Raw genomic sequence first — 19,950 nt, 5'->3', positions numbered from 1 at the left:
ACTCAAAGAAATAGGGGATTTTAAAGTGCTTGAACTTACCGAGAATGACAAAATATCACAGTATATCTAATTCATTTACTCAGAACAATACCTTCTAAACCAAGACATCCGGTGCTTTAATTTCCCTTTATTCCAAGGTAACATAATCATGCACGATGTTCTTCAGGAAATAGGCTGATAGTACCTTCCTTTTCTTCATAACCCAAAGCATAGTGTGAGAGAGGGTCCACGCTCACTTCATTTCGTCATGAAAAATATCAACTCACAAAATAGGTTCGCATGACTACTCCAAAGATACATGTACAATTCTCAAGTCCCCCTTCTATTCCACAATGTGGGAATATGATTTTAATTTATCACTTTCATAGCTGTAAATTAAGTTCAACATAAGAAAGTGTGCCAAATCCCTTGCCTTGTGAGTTTTCCAAAATACTCATTTCTCTAGGAATAAACAAATCAAATCCTTTACGGGGACCAAAGTATCGGTAGTGTTTATATGGAATTCAGTGTCAGTCATAAGCAAATCGTTGGCCCCAGTCTTATCCAATGCACTGATGCTGGGATTTTTCCCAAAGATGATATAAAAGAAGGTCAGTTTCTTTCCGCACATAAAAATACAGTATGTGTATCTTAGGCCCTACACCACAATTAAGCTGCCCAGATGCCATGTAGTACAGTAGACTCACTGTACCATACCATAAAGAAGTATGTCCCTAACCATTTTTCCTGAGACACACAGTCCTGTTGATCTTCCTTTCATTCTCCTACTAGTTTGAGAACTGGGTTTAGAGAGTAAAGAGTTTCACATTGAACTCTTTGCTGTAAGAAAAGTAAGAGCACAAATAGGATTATAATTGCCAAGGACCAGTAGCTGGTGGGAGGGCCACGGCAGGTAGTGGTGGGCTGGCCACACACACCATGAGCTGTTCTAGCCCAGAAGGGGCAGCTGCTGCTCCCCACCAGTCACTGCCATCCAGCGATGCAGGCCAGTGCTGTTGGAGCCCGGGACGTTTTAACAGACTCTCAAAACTAGGACTTACCATCAGACTTTTTTTTTTGCAGTACGCAGGCCTCTCACTGCTGTGGCCTCTCCCGTTGCGGAGCACAGGCTCCGGACGCGCAGGCCCAGCGGCCATGGCTCACGGGCGCAGCTGCTCCGCGGCATGTGGGATCCTCCCGGACCGGGGCATGAACCCGTGTCCCTTGCATTGGCAGGCGGACTCTCAACCACTGCGCCACCAGGGGTGCTTCAATGTTAGTAGCTAATGCAGAACTTTTGAAAACACTATGTGAAGAGAGAAAATATAGCTTGCCTGATAGAATTTGCAAGTTGCTACTTGGCAACCTCTACTGCAGAACGTGTTGTTTTATTGCTGTTTATTTTTACTGTTTTGTTCCTGGCCTATCAAGTGCTTATAAAATGGAATTTAATACGTTTTCATCTTTTTAAGTATTCCAGGTTAGTGCACAATGCATAAATATTCTCTGTTCCTCAAGAATTCTAAAGAATTTGCCTATAAACACATTTTGTCTGAAACTAATTTTTGAAGTATATTTATAACTTTAGTAATTTCTTTTTATCACTTCAATTTTGAATTAAAGTATTTTATAGACCTATTTCATAGTGATTTAAACTTTTAACATACAACTTTGCATAATGTTCTTGTAATTTTTAATTTTACATAGCTTTTGATATTAAAATTTTAAAGTATAAAGAAGTTATTTAAATTAAAACTGGCCGATTTTTCTCTCTTTTTATTTTTCTTTTTGAGTTTATCTATTTTTTTCCTTCCCTAGGTTTTGTAGATATTTGTTTTATTTTTTTTTTTTGCTCCAACTCCTGGCACTACAACCCCAAAAAAACTTTCTTAGATTTTTTTTTTCAGGTGATACATTTCTCTTTCCTAATTGTTTTATTTCTGGTTTGCACTTTATTTCTTCCAGTCTTTCCAGGATACTTTCATTATTTTTATAAATGTTTATTTTGAACATTAATTAATTTATTTTATTTTTTCCCTAACCAAAAAATTAACTACCGGGCTTCCCTGGTGGCACAGTGGTTGAGAGTCCGCCTGCCGATGCAGGGGACACGGGTTCGTGCCCTGGTCCGGGAAGATGCCACATGCCGTGGAGCGGCTGGGCCCGTGAGCCATGGCTGCTGAGCCTGCGCGTCCGGAGCCTGTGCTCCGCAACAGGAGGGGCCACAACAGTGAGAGGCCCGCGTACCACACACACAAAAAAATTAACTACCATTTTACTCATTAGCAGCTTGGTTTTATTCCACAGGCTCTGATAGATTTTATTATTTTCTTCATTATCAGAATAATCTTTAATATTTTCAATTTTCCTCTAAGTTTGCAAAAGAAATCTCAGACTACAGAGTAAATGTTTAAAGAATTTATTTAAATTAAAATTTTCTGGTTACTGTCAGCATTAATAATGACACACTCTTAGTACTTTTTACCCTTTAAATGAGAATACCAAAAAACAAGATTTTCCAGGGTTTTTTTTGTTTTTTGTTTTAACGCAGCACCACTTATTGCTTTTTTATAAAGCTTTTCGATGTTGACTATAAGAAGTTCATGAAAAGGCATAACCTCCACTTTTATTCTCATGGTATTTACCTGGGATCAGACATTGTAGAGAAGACTTTCCTTTTAACTTACCTCCAAAGCAGACTTTTGGGAGAACTCTGCTGAGGCAAACCTGCTTTTCTTTTTTCTTTGTAACCCTGAGTTGATGTTCCTCATGCCCTTACCTGCGGAGGAACGTGGTCTCCCTCCTCATTTCACGGCTGATGTGAGCGGGGCCTCATTTTCATCAGTTGTTCATCTTCTCCACCACATGGAGCTTTGAGAACATCCATATATAGACTGAAATTAGTAGTGATTATTGATGATTTCCCTCCTTGAGAGAACATATTCAATATTCTGCATACCCATGGAGTTACAAGTGTTAAACGTATTAATTAAGGAGGAAATTAAAATATTTATAAAGGAGCAATTTTATTTTATTCAGCTTTATTGAGGTATAATTGACAAAATTGTAAGGTATTTAAAGTATACAACATGAGATTTAGTATATGTATTGTGCAGGGATTATTACCATCGAGTTCATTAACACATCTATCACCTTACATATTAACCTTTTCTGCAGGAGGTGAAAACACTTAAGTTGTACTCTCTTAGCAAATCTCAAATATACTACACAATATTGTCAACTGTAATTACCATGTTATACATTAGATCCTCAGACCTTATTCATCTTATAACTAAAAGTTTGTATGTACCCTTTTACCATCCCCTCCCTATTTTCCCTACCCCCTCAACCCCAACCATTTTTCTGCTTTCTGTTTCTATGAGTTGTTTTGTTTGTTTTGTTTTAATTTAGACTCCACGTATAAGTGATACTGTGCAGTTTTTTTCTGTCTGGCTGGCTCATTTCACTTAGCGTAATGCCCTCCAGTTTCTTTCAAGTTGTTACAAATGGCAGGACTTCCTTCTTTAAACTGAATAATATTGCATTGTATATCTGTACCACATCTTCTTTATCCATTCATCCACTGACACACACTTATGATCTTTCCATAGTATGTTTCCAAATACCTTGGCTATTGTGAATAACGCTGCAGTGAACACGAGAGTACAGATATCTCTATGAGATAGTGATTTTGTTTCCTTTGTGTATATACTCAGAAGTGGGATTGCTGGATCATAAGGTAATTCTACTTTTAATTTCATGAAGAGTTTCCATACTGTTTTCCATAGTGGCTATACCAGTTTACATTCCCAACAGTGTATAAGTGTTCTCCTTTCTCTCCATCTTCACCAATATTTGTTATCTCTTGTCTTTTTAGTAATAGACGTCCTAACAGGTATGAGGTGATGTCTCATTGTGATCTTTATTTCCATTTCCCTAATGATTAGTGATGTTGAGCACCCTTTCAGGTACCTTCACCTGCTTGTAAGTCTTCTTTGGAAAAATGTCTATTCAGGTCCCTTGCTCATTTTTAAATTGTGCTATTTGGCTTTTTGCTATTGAGTTAATGAGATTCTTGTGTATTTTGGATATTCACCCCTTTTTAGATATATGATTTACAAATATTTTCTCTCATTCAATAGGTTGCCATTTCATTTTGTTGATGGTTTCCTTTGCTGTGCATGCTTTTTAGTTTGATAAGTCCCACTTGTTTGTTTTTGCTTTCCTTTGCTTTGGGTGTCAGATCCAAAAAGCATTGCCAAGACCATTGTCAAGGAGTGTACCCCTTATGTTTTCTTCTAGGAGTTTTATCGTTTTAGGTTTTACTCCATGTCTTTAATCCATTTTGAGTTGATTTTTATGTGTGGTGTAAGATAGTGGTCCAGTTTCATTCTTTTGCATGTAGATATCCAGTTTTCCCCACCCCATTTATTAAGGAGACTCTTCTTTCTTTGTTGTATATTCTTGGCTCCTTTATTGAAAATTAATTGACCCTACATATGTGGGTTTATTTCTGGGCTCTCTGTTCTGTTCCATTGATCTATTTGACTTATTTTATGCAAATACCATACTGTTTTGATTACTACAGCTTGTAATATAGTTTGAAATCAGGAAGTGTGATGCCTCCAGCTTTGCTCTTCTTTCTCAAGATTGTTTTGGCTATTTGGGGTCTCTTGTGGTTCCACACAAATTTCAGGATTGTTTTTTCTATTTCTATGAAAAATGCCATTGGAATTTTGATAAGGATTACATTGAATATTGGGGGTAGTAAGGACATTTTGACAATATTAATTCTTCCAATCCATAAACCCGGAATATCTTTCCATGTATTTGTGTCTTCAGTTTCTTTCATCAAAGTCTTGCAGTTTTCAGGGTACAGATATTTCACCTTCTTGGTTAAATTTATTTAAGTATTTTATTCTTTTTGATAGTCCTGTAAATGGGATTGTCTTCTTAATTTCTTCATCCAATAATTTGTAGTGTGTAGAAAGTAATTTAAAGTAATTTTTGATAGGTATGACCTTACTATTGCCATTTTGTTAATCATATTCTGTCTGTTTTGTAGTTCATTTCTTTCTTTCCTGTCCTCTTCTTTCATGATTTGATGACTTTCTGTAGTGGTTTGCTTTAATTCTTTTCTCTTTACCTTTTGTGTGTCTACTACAGATTTTTGTTTTGTGGTTACCATGAAGCTTATACAAAACATCTTATACAGTTAAAATAGCCTATTTTAAGCTGACAACAACTTAACTTCAAACGCATACAAAAGCTCTACATTTTTACACTCCTTCTCCCCACATTTTATGTTTTTGATGTCACAGTTTATATCTTTTGTGTATCCATTAACAAGTTATTGTAATTACAGTTATTTTTAATGCCTTTGTCTTTTTTTTTTTTTTGCGGTACGCGGGCCTCTCACTGTTGTGGCCTCTCCCGTTGCGGAGCACAGGCTCTGGATGCGCAGGCTCAGCGGCCATGGCTCACGGGCCTAGCCGCTCCACGGCATGTGGGATCTTCCCAGACCGGGGCACGAACCCGTGTCCCCTGCATCGGCAGGCGGACTCTCAACCACTGCGCCACCAGGGAAGCCCAATGCCTTTGTCTTTTAACCTTTGTACTAAGGTTATAAGTGATTTACCCACTACCATTACAATATTGGAGTATTCTGAATCTAACTATATTTATCCTTACCAGTGAGTTTTATACTTTTATATGTTTTCATGTGTATTAATTAGCATTTTGTTTAAACTCGAACAACCTCCATTTGACCTCTTTTGTAAGGCCAATCTAGTAGTGGTGAACTCCTTCAGCTTTTGTTTGTGTGAAAACACTCATCTCTCCTTCAGTTTTGGAGAGCAGCTTTGCTGAATTGGGTATTCTTGGCTGACGGTTTTTTTCTTACGGCACTTTGAATATCTCCCTTCTGGCTTGCAAGATTTCTGTTGCAAGACCCACTTATAGTTTTAAGGGTGTTCCCTTGTATCTAACCAAGTTGCTTTTCTCTTGCTGCTTTTAAGATTTTCTGTCTTTAACTTTTGGCAATTTAATTATGATGTGTCTCAGTGTGGGTCACTTTAGATTCATCTTATTTGGTACTTTTTGGGCTCACTGGATCTGGCTGTTTCTTTCCCCAGATTAGGGAAGTTTTCAGCCATAATTTCTTTGAGTAAGCTTTCTGCCCCCCTCCCCCCTCCACATCTCCTTCTGAGACCCTTATATTTGCATATATTGGTCCACTTACTGGTGTTCGGTAAGTCCCTGAATGCATCTTCATTCTTCTTCCTTTTTGCTCCTCTGAATAAATTCCTCTGCCCTGTCTTCAAATTCACTGACCCTTTCTTTCACTTTATTTAGTGTGCTGTTGAAACCCTCTATTGAGTTTTTAAGTTCAGTTATTGTATTCGTCAGCTCTATGATTTCTCTTTGGTACTTTATATTTTCTGTCTCTTTGTTGAAATCCACACTTTGTTCATGTATTACTCTCCTGACTTCATTGAGCATCTTTATTACTGTTGTTTTTAACTCTATCAAGTAAATCACTTATCTTTGTTTCATTAAGATCATTTTCTGGAAATTTATCTTGTTATTTTGTTTGGAACATATTTTTCTGTAACTGCATTTTCCTAGACTCTCTGTGTTGGTTTCTGGGCTTTACATAAAACTGCTATACCTCAAAAAAAACAAAAAACTGCTCCCTCTTCCAGTTTTGACAGACTGGTCTTGTGTAGGAGATGAACCTTGTCAGTCAGCCCTACCTGAGTTCCTGGTAGCTTCTCAAAACTTTGTGCCCGTCTAAGCTGCCATTTGTGTTCTTGGTGGCTCTCAGTATTTGAGGGTGTGCCAAGACCATCATGAGTGATGATAATCAAACAAAGAGGAAGATCAAAGGCAGCACCTAGATATAGGCTGATTAGAAACCAGACCCTCAGGCAGCAGCAGCTGGGAAAGGATGCAGTCACACCCTTCCAGGGAGAAGCTGGGAGATGGGCATGCTTGCCTTCTCCCTCTGTGCTGAGCCCTGGTGTATAGCCACAGGGCAGGAGTTGCTCCTTTGCCCATTTAAAAACTGCTTCTTTGTTTGCTGTCATCCTATGGGACTCATGAATGCAAGCCCTGTTGGCTCTCAGAGCTAGAGATCTGGGGGCCCGTCCTTTGGGTGGCAGCTATAAAAGTTGGGGCACTAGATGTGTGGGCAGGCTCATAAAGGGACAATTTTATATGGAGTTTTTGTGCATATTTAATCAAGTGGTTAAAACGTAGTTTTATAACGTAGTAATATAACGTAGCTTAAAACGTAGTTGTATAAGAAACATCTTTTTCCTCAAGAAAATTATTATTCCACAGTGAAGACAAAATCTATGGCATAGTTTTCACATAGAGAAGATTGCCACTGTTTATTTTGTCACAGAAATGCTGTGATTTATGTAAACACTTCCTTTAGATAATGCTTGAACCGTACGAAATATTAAGTACAATATTTCCTATACAAATGTGTATCTATAGTTAAGCCTCATATGCCCAGTATTCATCATGAGCCACATATATGTTATTATATTTTCTAATATGTGCTGAGATCTCCTCATTTTAAATTTTGTTGCTATGGGTAAACAGTACGTTAAATATTTATAATGTATTAAATACATTTATATGTATATATGGTAAGTATAACATAAAATAATATGTTAAAATAGGGCTTCTTATATTTTACCTTTTCATGTGATGAAGACGACTCATCCTGTTACACTTAATTTTGAGAAACAATCATTGTTCTAAAAGTAAAAAACAAAATTATTTTTATTTTCTAGGTTGTCCTTTGTGGAGGGTCTTCTCGAATCCCAAGGCTACAGCAAATGATTAAAGATCTTTTCCCAGCTGTTGAGCTTCTCAATTCTGTCCCTCCTGATGAAGTTATCCCTATTGGTGCAGCTATGGAAGCAGGAATCCTTATTGGGAAAGAAAACCTTTTAGTGGAGGACGCTCTTAAGATAGAGTGTTCAGCCAAAGATATTTTAGTTAAGGTATGTTGAGCTTTTCTTCACTTTTCCATAGTAGTATAAATTTATTGCCACAGGTTTACATACGTACTGTTTTTAAAATAAAACTTTGTGTACTGGTAAAAATTTTAAATTTCGATTATAAGTTTACTTTTAATGAGCTTATGATATTCTTTTAGTTAGTATTAATCTAATATGTTAATTTCTTAATTAACTGTTTTTAAGCTTAAGATTCTAATACAAGTAGAGAGGTTTTATTTATACAAGTAGAGAGGCTGTATAATACAAGTAGAGAGGTTCAATTTATTTTTAAATAAAGTGGGTCGGGATTAAGGATCATTTCTGTTGTCTTCTCTTGGCCGCTGTGTAGTTTCCAGATTATCAACAGGAATATATGTTAATTTATAATAGGAGTGATTTTTTATAATTGTAATGATATCAAAGGATGTGCATATTATTTTCCTGCTTATTAGGGAGTCGATGAATCAGGAGCCAACAGTTTCAAAGTACTGTTTCCGTCGGGGACTCCTTTGCCAGCTCGAAGACAGCACACGTTACAGGCCCCTGGAAGTACATCCTCAGTATGTCTTGAACTCTATGAGTCTGAGGGGAAAAACTCTGCAAAAGAGGAAAACAAGTTTGCACAGGTGACTACATCAGATTGGACTATGAATTAATCAGTTGAAACGGTTTAGTTTTTCCTTCTGGATTAGACTCAGTTTAATATCAATTAATATAATATGCATATAGGACATTTAACACATTTTTATGAATGGATTACTTGTACTTATTTATTTTTGAAAGAGAGAAGAAATAGGCAATTTCAATTTGAAAGAGTTAGAGGAAAATAAAGTACAATTGTATTTCTACTGCTTGTCTTTGTGCTCTTAACCCTCCTTGGTAGTAAGGTCAGTGGCAGGGGAAATGACATTTCTTTGTTTGCTAAATGCCAGGTGTGCTGGACTAGGCAATTTACAAACATAATCTCAAAATGCTGTGAGATAGACATTATTATGTGCATTTTATAGATGATTCAGAAACAGGCTCACGGTAGTAAATACCTTGTCATTTTCTTGACTGAGCTGAGATTTAGCCTCAGGTTGGTTTTATAATGGCAAGAGCATGGGCTCTTGCCATTATACCATGCTGCCTCTGACATAGGATAAGTTTGTTTTTTCAAATACCACACGCATATATCATAGGATATGGTCCTCCACATCCTTTAAAAGGAATGAGGTGGAGCCATTGTATTTGCTTAGAAACATGCCCAAGTATGGTTTCATTAAAGCACACACACAAGGACTGCAGAACCGTATTTACAGCATGGTACCATTGTGTTTAAGTAAAACGATTGAGAGCGTGGCTGTGTGTGAAGGAGCAGTGTTTGGATAGGTGTGTGTATTTAGATACCCATGCGTGGATACAGAAAGTAACTACAGGTATTTGAACTGTACTGAGGAAACTTAACAGTGGGTAGATTTGAAGGTACCAAGAAGGTTTTTTTTTTTTTACTTTTTAACACTTTATACTGAATTTTTTACAGACAGCACAGAACATGAAGATTAATTACTTTTACAGTAAAAATAAAACAAACGTAGGTAACAAAAGAGAATGTATAGTATCTTTAGCTTTATATCTGTTTTCTAATTTCAACAAAAGGATAATGAAAACACACACACATAATATGTCTGGGCTCCACCTCAGACTTAACATCTTAGGATCTACTGGAGAAGGGCTCTTTCAACTAGTCAAGGTTTCAAAGCTCCGCCAGATGTTTCTGTGGTATATCACTATAAAAGCATTTTCCTGTGCACCAGATTTCTAAACTCAGGTGGAAGTCTTAGTATTCCTCTCTGGTACATTTCTTACCTTTTCTCTCCACATACTACTCTTGAGACACTACAGCTACTGTCACGACACCCTAACTTACAGATGCTGGAAAGAGAAAAATTAGTCACATAATACTTTATTTGGAAGAGAATCTTCTAGAGATTCCATCTGTTCTAACGTCCTCATTCTACAAATGAGTAGACTTAGTACTTACCTAAGATCATAAAACTTGATTTTGGCAAAATCTGAAAAGTCACTTTCAAACTTGGTCTATTGGTATACCTTCCTTTAGGAAACCAAGGAATTTTATAGTAAATTCATTAGTATCTCTTACTTACAAATGTAATCTTAGCTGTACAAAAGAATTTGACATGTATTTCTTTTAAATAGGTTTTCCAAGTGCATTTAAAATATTTGAATTTTTTAAAGTATATATAAAAGGCTTACCAAAATGTAATTTACATGTTACTATAATGGTGCAATTACCAAAAAGAAGAGCAGTCTTTATTTTGTTTTCTTTTTTTTTTTTTTTGGTCTTTATTTTCTGAGACAAACAGTACTTCATGTAAATAATCATCTTAATCTAGGACATGACATTTAAGAGGGACAAATATATTAAATATATTAGTTATCTTACATGCCCTCTTTTTAGAGGAGACATGTCAGTTAAGAAAGCTTAATTCTATTTTCCAAATTATGATAAATGGTAGGAGAATTGAACACGGCCCTGTTTTAAAAGATTCATTTCAGTAATGAGTAAGATTTAGTCCATTGGAATAATTGATGCATCAATTTATTAATATGTCAAAGTACTAAATCATCCTTGTATTATTTTTGCCTAAACAGGTTGTACTCCAGGATTTAGATAAAAAAGAAAATGGATTACGTGACATATTAGCTGTTCTTACTATGAAAAGGTAAAAAATTAAACGACTTCTGATGTTAAGAAAATTCGCTTTGAGACTTGACCTTTTTTATTAGTTTATTGATTCTTAACTTGTTGTCATTCTGGGAAAATCATTTATTAAAAACTTATAAAGATCTTATCAGTAACTTAAATTTTTGCCCTGTAAAATTACTATATTTACAAAGAAAATTATATCTCAGGTCATTTGCACTCTGAATTTTTTATGAACTCTTTGATTATTATGGGTGTAGTCAACCTAAAAAACTGGTCCATGCAAGTTTGAGATATAATTTTCATCAACTTTAAATATAATTTTCTGAGATTTACATAATTGATTTTTTGTCCTATGAAAGGGTAAGTTTATTTCAATATTGCAAGAGGAAATCTGTAGAAAATAAATTACTAATTAAATCCAGTTATTATCATTTCCTTAACAACAGTCCATCCATAATACTATGTGTTACAAGTAAATCAGTTCCAAATTAACATTAAGGACAATTCATTCCATAAACCATAATTAGCCAAAATGTAGAATTCATTAGGGTAGGTCTGCCATGGCCTGGGCTTGAAGACAGCTTGATACTTCTTGAACTTGCATGAAGTTTTCAACTTAAGGTATTTATCATCATGGGTTCTCAAGGAATACAACTTTTCATCACAGTGATCTAGGAGGAAATTTTTAAGAACAACTACCTAATTATGGCATACGGTTCTAAATGTAAAGACATAAAGTTGTGTCTCTTCTTTATCTCTTAATGCCCTTCTTTCAAAAAGTAAAATGATCTCTTGTTTACTCAAAGTCCTCAAGTAATTTCTTAAGGACTATCTGTTTTTATAAATTGAGCTTATGAATTGTTATTTATTTTTTGTTTGCTCAGGGATGGATCTTTACATGTGACATGCACGGATCAAGAGACCGGAAAATGTGAGGCAATCACTATTGAGGTGGCATCTTAGTGTTTGAGAGAAACCATGCATTTTTTAGAACTAAAATATCAACATTATTTGTTTTGTTTATAAATGATGTTTATATTAAAATACTTTTTGAATGAACTGTATGATTTATGTTTCTATTTTAACTACAGTATATTGTTAAGTGTTGCAACCTTTTTTGTTTGTTTGTTTTCCATTAAAGATTTCCTTTATTAGTGAGAAATACAAGGAACTTTTTCTACGATGGAGCTATTTAGAATTAAATTGTTTGAGTGGATTGAAGGAAACTTTACCAGAAATTTAACGTTGCATTTTAAAATTGTTTCTGTCTTTAGAACTTCTGATTTTAAGAAGTCGTTTGTTAATTCTTATTAGATAACTAAGAACAATTTAAAAGTCTTTGATATTAAATGAAACAAAATTGCAGAGCCATATACAAAGTAAGGTACCATTTTTGCTTAAAAGAAAAAACTAAACTCATAAACTCAGTAATTGTTTATAAATATGCATGTGACATATGTAGAGAAAAGTATAGAAGACTAAAACACCAGACTTTTAACAGTGGCTTCTTTTGTGGAGGGAAATAGGGGAGAGGCACTTTTTCTTTTTATAATTATGTTAAGTTTGATTTTTCCCTCTAACAGATATGTTTCTCCTTTGAAATTGAAAGATTTTTTTTTTTATTTTGAAGAGAGGGCTAGCCATATTCTGTTCACCAGAAAACGTTGACTAGTGTATTGAGAATACTCAGTGGGTTACTAAGGAAAAAGATTATTCTCTTAGTAAAACAAGACAAGTAATCTGCCTGTATTGAGGGGAGAGCTTGAAGGTGAGCCGTGCACATCAGACTCTAGATTTTATTACCAAGAGAGGATTTCCATTCATTTCTCTCCTTGGTTCCCAGCAGACTGAGAAGAAATATCTTTACTCAGTAAAATTTTAAAACTGTGCTATTTTCCACCTGTTCAGGCTTTGGGATGTGCTTTATTATTATAGCTGCTTTTTATGGAGTTAGATGGCAGTAATCTTCTATTTCTAAAGATGCAGAAACCAAATAAATTTTTTATTATTATTCTGCATCAAATTATTGACAGAAACACAAGGAAAATTCAGGTATGAGTCTAAGTCCACAAAGAGGCAGCCTCAAAGGTATATCCTTTTTTTTTTTTTTTTTTTTTTTTTTTTGCGGTATGCGGGCCTCTCACTGTTGTGGCCTCTCCCGTTGCGGAGCACAGGCTCCGGATGCGCAGGCCCAGCGGCCATGGCTCACGGGCCCAGCCGCTCCGCGGCATATGGGATCCTCCCAGACCGGGGCACGAACCCGTATCCCCTGCATCGGCAGGCGGACTCTCAACCACTGCGCCACCAGGGAGGCCCGGTATATCCTTTTGACTAAGGCTGAGTACTTAGTTATCTTTTATGATCTTTTCCCAAGTTACAAAAACTTTGAAATAAAATAATTATATATAAGCCATTAAGTATTTTCAGAAAATAGGAAGATACCAGCTGAACTAGTTGAACTGCTACATCTAAATGCTTTCAGTTATGCTTTGGAAAAGTGCTGTAGGATTTTATTTTGTAGTTATTATTAGCTCTTTAGACCAGGGGTTGGCAAACTATTGGCAATGTGCCTGTCCTAGCCCACGCCTATCTTTGTAAATAAAATTTTACCAGAACATAGCCACACTCAAACGTGTATGTGTTGTTTGTGATTGTTTGCCACTCTAATGGCAATGTTGAATGGTTGCAACAGACTGTGTGACCCACAGAGCTTTAAATATTTACCATCTGGCCCTTTACAGAAAAAGTTTGTCAACCCCTGAAATAGATTATCGAAACTTATAGAATAAAATATCATAAGGATTTATTCAAGATTTTTCTTTCCTTACATATCCATGTAATAATTTACTTATTTGACTGCTTATTTACTTATTTCTCCACTGGATTATTAAGCATTGTGAAAGCAAGAGACTCTTAAGTTTTAGGCACCATCATGTCCTAGCCCTAGAATAATCCCTGAACGTCGGTGTTCAGTAAATGTCTGTTGAATAAGTGAATTACATGGAAGAAAAAATAACAATGTCATCTTTGTATCCTACAGGACAATGGCCAGTAAATACAACTTTTGCATATTTTATGGTTTGTTTAGAAATACAGTAGAAAAAGAAAGGAATACCACTGCGTCTTTATTGGTCTTCTTTGCACCATTTTTTCCCCCCAAACATACCAGATTTGAAATTGTCATCAACAGTGTTCTGTTGCTCAGTGAAATATAAAGTTGATCCTTGAACAACTTGGGGGTTGGGGTGCCGACCCTCCACGCAGTTGAAAGTCCACACATAGCTTTACAGTCAGCCCTGCATATCTGTGGTTCCACGTCCATAGGTTTAACCAACCGCAGAGCTCTCGTGGTACCTATTTATTTAAAAAAATCCGCCCGTTAGTGGACCTGCACAGTTCTAACCTGTGTTGCTCAAGAGTCAACTGTACTCCCAAATGTTCTTGTATCCACAAATAACAAGTTTTCTTTTTTTTCTTCTAAATTTATGGAAGATTGGCCAATTAAATTTTCTAGTGTTTTTTTTTAAGGTGAGAATACCTTTAACATTTTTCTGATTATACATGTTCATTATAAAATTAAAATTTAAAAAGAAGATAATATAAAACATCCTATATTCTACCACCCAGAGTAACAACTGTTAAGATATTTTTGGTGAACATCTTGACAATCTTTTCAATCACTTTCTAATTATCTTTGCAGTATCTCATATATGTTTAAAAGCCTGAGTGCTTTTACCAGCAGAATGTTATGTCAAATTATAATTTTGCTATTTACATATCTGTCATTGTCTAAAGGACGGAGCCAAATATAAATATAGGAAGAAATGCCTGTATACAATATGATATATAATAATACATAATATATTCACAGTATATGTTATGCTATGAAAGTTTTGGGAAGCCACAAAATATTTCATCGCAAAGAGCTTTTAAAGATTGAGGGGCTTCCCTGGTGGCGCAGTGGTTAAGAATCCGCCTGCCAATGCAGGGGACACGGGTTTGAGCCCTGGTCCAGGAAGATCCCACATGCCGCGGAGCAACTAAGCCTGTGTACCACAACTACTGAGGCTGCGCTCTAGAGCCCATGAGCCACAACTACTGAGCCCACATGCCACAACTACTGAAGCCCGTGCGCCTAGAGCCCCTGCTCACTGCAACTAGAGAAAGCCCGCGTGCAGCAGCGAAGACCCAATGCAGCCCCCAAAATTAATTAACTAATTAATTAATTTTTTTTAATTAAAAAAAGAAAGATTGAAAACAAAGTATCAGAGGGCTTCCCTGGTGGCGCAGTGGTTGAGAGTCCGCCTGCCGATGCAGGGGACACGGGTTCGTGCCCCGGTCTGGGAAGATCCCACACGCCGCGGAGCGGCTGGGCCCGTGAGCCATGGCCGCTGAGCCTGTGCGTCCGGAGCCTGTGCTCCGCAACGGGAGAGGCCACAACAGCGAGAGGCCCGCGTACCACACACAAAAAAAAGTATCAGAGCACAAAAACAAGTCCTATGGGAAAATGCCAGGATTTCTAAAATAACTGCGAGTGACCATGTAACATTTATAATAATACTGCTGTTAATTTGCTTTAATTCATTTTTCCTTTTTAAATTGTGGTTTTACCACGAGTAGTTGCAATAGAGAGAGTAATGTGGCATGTATGATTTCTGTGTTCTACTTTTTTTGTTTGTTTGTTTTTGGCTGCACTGCATGGCTTGCAGGATCTTAGTTCCTTAGTGAAAGCCCAGAGTGCTAACCACTGGACTGCCCGGGAGTTCCCTATTTCTGTGTTCTAGATATGGAAATAGATTCAGAGAAGTTAAATAACTTCCCAAGGTCTCACAGCAAATAAATGGTGGATTTTGAAGTAATATTCAGGTGCGTTTTTGGTAAACTTAACTTTTTCTGATTGCTTACTATCCTAAGCACATTATGTGCCCTTTTTTTTAAAATTTAAATTCACATTTTCTGGTGTCCATTCTACTATTCTTCTCTGCCTCTAGAAGAAGAAACTCTATTTAAATGGAAAAGGAGACATTCCATAGCCCTCCAGAAATATATTTTCAGTGGTCTTTATGGAAAAAAAACTGGGATATGGAGGCATAATCCTGTATTTTTATTTTTTTCTTGAGGACACTGGTGTATGTTTCTTAGTGCCTTTTTATTTCTCTCTTCATTTATAGCCAGGATTTATCAGACTTCTTAGTCTCATGATTCCTTTACACTCTTAGAAATTATTGAGAACCTAACTTTTGTTTATATTTGTTATATACATTGTTATTTACCATGTAGAAATTAAAACCAAGATATTTTTAAAATCATTTTTTAAATTAAAAAAGTTAATGTTAACATAAGTAACATTTTTATGAAAAATAACTTTTCAAAAAAATTTAGTGGCAAGAATGGTATTGTTTTACATTTTTCAAATCTCTTTAATATCTGGCTTAAGAAGATTGCTCTATTCTGCTATCTGCTTCTTCATTCAATCTGTTTCAATATCTAAGTTGTATAACCTCTGGAAAACTTCATATACTCGTGAGAGGAGAGTGAAGAAGGCAGATAACATCATTTTGGTATTATTGTGAAATAGTTTTGAACTTAAGAGCCCCCAGAAGGGTCTTAGGGTCCCTGTACCATACAATGAGAGTTGCTGCTCTAGACAGTAGACACAGTGATGCGTGTTGAGGACACAAGGCCTAATCTATCCTCTGGAATTAATGGGAGCCAAAACCAGAAAAACAAAGGAAACAATTGATTTACAAAAGAGTCTAATACATTCATTCTATAAATTTGTAGTGAAACTGATCAAGACCCAAAAAACAGACAAGATAACTGCAAGTTTTGATAAGTGCACTTAAGAGCGCAAAGGAGAAAGAATAGAAGACCAAAGATACCTCCTTTAGACAGGGTGACCAGGAGAGGCCTCTAAAGAAGTGACACTTAAGCTGAGACCCAGCCACGTAGAGAGAGAGAGTCCTCTGAACTGGGAAGTAATTTAGAGCTGCCTTAAGTTATTTATTTCCTTGTTTATTATCTGCTCCTCCCACAAGGATATAAGCTCTCTGAGGAGTGGGTCTGTTTCTTTGTTGTCCATTGTTATATTGCCAGCACCTCATACAGTACCTGGCACATAGGTGCACAGTGCAGATTTCTGAATGAGTGAAACAAGTCCTAGAGAGCAGCGAGCAGAGGGAGAGGGGCACAAAGTAAGGCTCAGGGGGCAGTCCCACGAGGCTGTGTAGGCCATCAGAGGTTAGGGTTGTATTCCAGGCACATTGGGAATTTAGAACAGAAGGAGGACATATCCCACTTCGGTTTAAGGCTACTTTTTCAGCTGTATGGAAGATGGGCTGGAGGGGAGCAATAGTGGAGTGACACCACGTAGGCTTTTGCAGGACTCCAGGTGAGAAATGAGAGCCTGTACCAAGCAGTAGTGATAGAGAAAAGGGGCAGAATCAAGGTGTATTTTGGACCTGGCACTGACCCGACTTGCTAATGGAATTAATTTGGAGAATGAGGATAGGAAGTGACAACTAGATTTACTTCTTGAACACCTGAGCAGCTGGTGCCAGTGTATGGAGATGGGATGGTTCATGGGCCTAGTGTGGAAAAGACCAGGTCAGGAGGCAAAAATCAAGGGTACTCTTATGAGTACAGTTAGTCCCCTCTTACCCAAGGCTTCACTTTCCAAGGTTTCGGTCACCCACAGTCAACCTTGGTCTGTGAATATGAAATGGAAAATTCCAGAAATGATCAATAAGTTTTAAATTGCACACTGTTCTGAGTAGCGTGATGACATCTTGGCCGACCTGGGACATGAATCGTCCCTTTGTCCAACGTATCTCGCCCCTTAGTCATTTAGTAGCCGTCAGGGTTATCAGATTGACTGTCACAGTATCACAGTGCTTGTGTTCAGGTCACCCTTATCTTACTTAACAATGACCCCAAAGCACACGAGGAGTGATGCTGGCAATTCATATATGCCAAAGAGAATCCATAAAGTACTTCCTTTAAGTGAAAGGGTGAAAGTTCTCGACTTAGTAAGGAAAGGGAAAAAGTCATATGCTGAGGTTGCCACCATCTTCAGTAAAAACAAATAGGAAAAAGAAATTTGTGCTCGTTTTGCTGTCGCACCTCAAACTGCAAAAGTTACGAACACAGTGAGTTGTCATACAAGGTATTTTGAGAGAGACCACATTCACATAACTTTCATTACAGTATAACTGTTCTACTATTATTAGTTATTGTTGTTAATCCCTTACTGTGCCTAATTGGTAAAATAAACTTTATCATAGGCATGTATGTATAGGAAAAACCGTGGTATATATAGGTTTCAGTACTATTTGTGGTTTCAGGCATGCACTGGGGGTCTTGGAACTTATCTCAGGTAAATACGGGGTGTGTTCAGTTTGAGATGTTTGTTTAACACCTAAATGGATGTGTCAGCTAGACACTGTGGATATTCAAGTCTGGAATTCGGAGTAGAGGTCAGGGCTGGACACAAAAAGTTGGGAATCTTAACCATAAAGATATTTAAGTTCATGGGAATTGAGGCAGTCACTTAGGAAAAAAAGAGAAATGTCTCAAGGCCAAGCCTCGAGGAACCCCAACATTTAGGTTGGATAGAGGAAAGGGAGCCAAAAGGGGGAGTGAAGAGTGGCCAATGAGGTGGGGGGAAAACCAGGAGGGCAGTTGGTGAGGATGGATGCTCTCCTCCTTCCTAGGTGTAAGAGCACATACGAAGAGCAGAGAGTACATTCGGGGGTGGGGGGAGAAGCCCCAGAAAGAGGCTTGGCTGGAGGTGAGGCTCTGTCCAAGTCTTAAAGGGTCTGTAGGAGTAATCCTAGCACAGATGGGGAAAGTAGGCATTTTCTAGGCAGAGAGAACAGGTTTGACCAAAGTCCTGCAGACAAGGAGCAGGGAAATGAATACTCGAGGAAGTTACGAATTAGAACAGGAGGAGATGATGAGCAATGAGGCTTGAGAAGTGGGCAGGAACCACCAATCAAAAAGGGCCTTCCATGTAATAGGGTTGGAGGACTTTTTATTCCTTATTATCAAGGTAATAAAACGCTCATTATAGAAAATATGTAAAAACAAGAAGTCAAAAAGGAAACCACTTCCCAGAGATCTTATTATCTATCTTCCTATACATTTCCTTACATAGTTGACACTCTGTATGTTTTACAGCTTTTTGTTTTTATATGTTTTGCTTAAGAAGTTTTGTTAAACACTTCTCCATGACACCAAAGGCTTCATAAACATCTTTTTTAATGACTAGACACTATTTCATAACGTAATCAAAACAAATTAATTCCTTTAATGTTCTGTGTTTATTTCCAACATGTCAAACTTACACTGAATGCTTTAAAATATTTTTGTATTTTACACAAATTTCTTTTAAAAATCCTTGGTAGACGTCAAACGGCTTTCTACCGAACTTTCGCAATTTACTCTTGGCAGACTTCTGCCTCAGATTGTTTAGAACAATCACCATGGATGCGGTGCGACGACTGGATGGGGGCGGGCTGGGGGGTGGAGACCGGTGTGGGCCCGGTGAGAGGACCTGGGCGTCCCGCAGCCCGGCTACCGGTGTGGAACGTAGCCTGGAAGGTCGTCAGAAACGCAGAACCTCAGGTCCCAGTCCAGACCTACCTAATTCGAACCTGCATGTTAACCAGATGCCCAGACTCCTCTGCCCATTCAAGTGTGAGAAGCACTGATCTAGAACAGTGGTTTCAGATTGCACACTTAGAATCACCTGGGGAGCTTTAAAAAATTCCAACGTCCCGGTTGCACCCCATTCCTATCAAATCTCCGAGAGTGAAACCAAAAAACAAAACCTGCAAGTGATCCCAACGTGCAGCCAATTTTGAGAACCTGTGATCTAGGGGCGTAGGGTGGACGGAAACGTAACAATGGCCTGTTGGGCTCAGGTGGCTGAGGAGCAGGTATGAGAGCGAAACGTACTCTGCACCGCATAGCTCCGCTCTGCGTTTGCAATTTTGTACAACGTACACGTAGCGCCCGTGTAGAAGAACTAACAAGCGTGGGAAGGCCTAATGTCGGTACCCTGAATCGGGCGCTAAGCCAGCCAGGCCAGGGCAGGTGGCCCTTCACCTAGGCGAGCGCGCCCCGCCCCCGCGCCCCGCCCCCGCGCCCCGCCCCTCCGAGCGCCCGGAGGAGACTTGGGGCGCAGGCGCACTCGCCGCCGCGGCTGTGTCGGCCTCCTCTGACGTCAGGACGCCTCGCGGGTTA

At 37.8% G+C, this 19,950-nt stretch overlaps 1 protein-coding gene across 3 annotated transcripts in view; it reads left to right on the top strand.

The window, feature by feature from the left end:
* The window catches only part of LOC309803588 (heat shock 70 kDa protein 14), a 33,908-nt gene extending 22,145 nt beyond the window's left edge, over positions 1 to 11,763 (top strand). For all 3 annotated transcript variants that reach the window (XM_082620020.1, XM_082620021.1, XM_082620018.1), the window contains exons 11-14: positions 7,785 to 7,997; positions 8,447 to 8,620; positions 10,650 to 10,720; positions 11,589 to 11,763. In XM_082620020.1, the coding sequence (XP_082476146.1) occupies positions 7,785 to 7,997; positions 8,447 to 8,620; positions 10,650 to 10,720; positions 11,589 to 11,667 (537 nt within the window). In that variant the 3' untranslated portion in view covers positions 11,668 to 11,763. The remainder of the gene's footprint in view (positions 1 to 7,784; positions 7,998 to 8,446; positions 8,621 to 10,649; positions 10,721 to 11,588) is intronic.
* The last annotated feature ends 8,187 nt before the right edge of the window (positions 11,764 to 19,950 follow it).

The sequence above is a fragment of the Mesoplodon mirus genome (genome assembly GCF_964341445.2).
Source record: "Mesoplodon mirus genome assembly, chromosome: 4".
In the NCBI taxonomy this organism is placed as follows: domain Eukaryota; kingdom Metazoa; phylum Chordata; class Mammalia; order Artiodactyla; family Ziphiidae; genus Mesoplodon; species Mesoplodon mirus.
The sequence above is the reverse complement of the archived record's forward strand: the minus strand, read 5'-3'. Positions and strand labels throughout refer to the sequence as shown.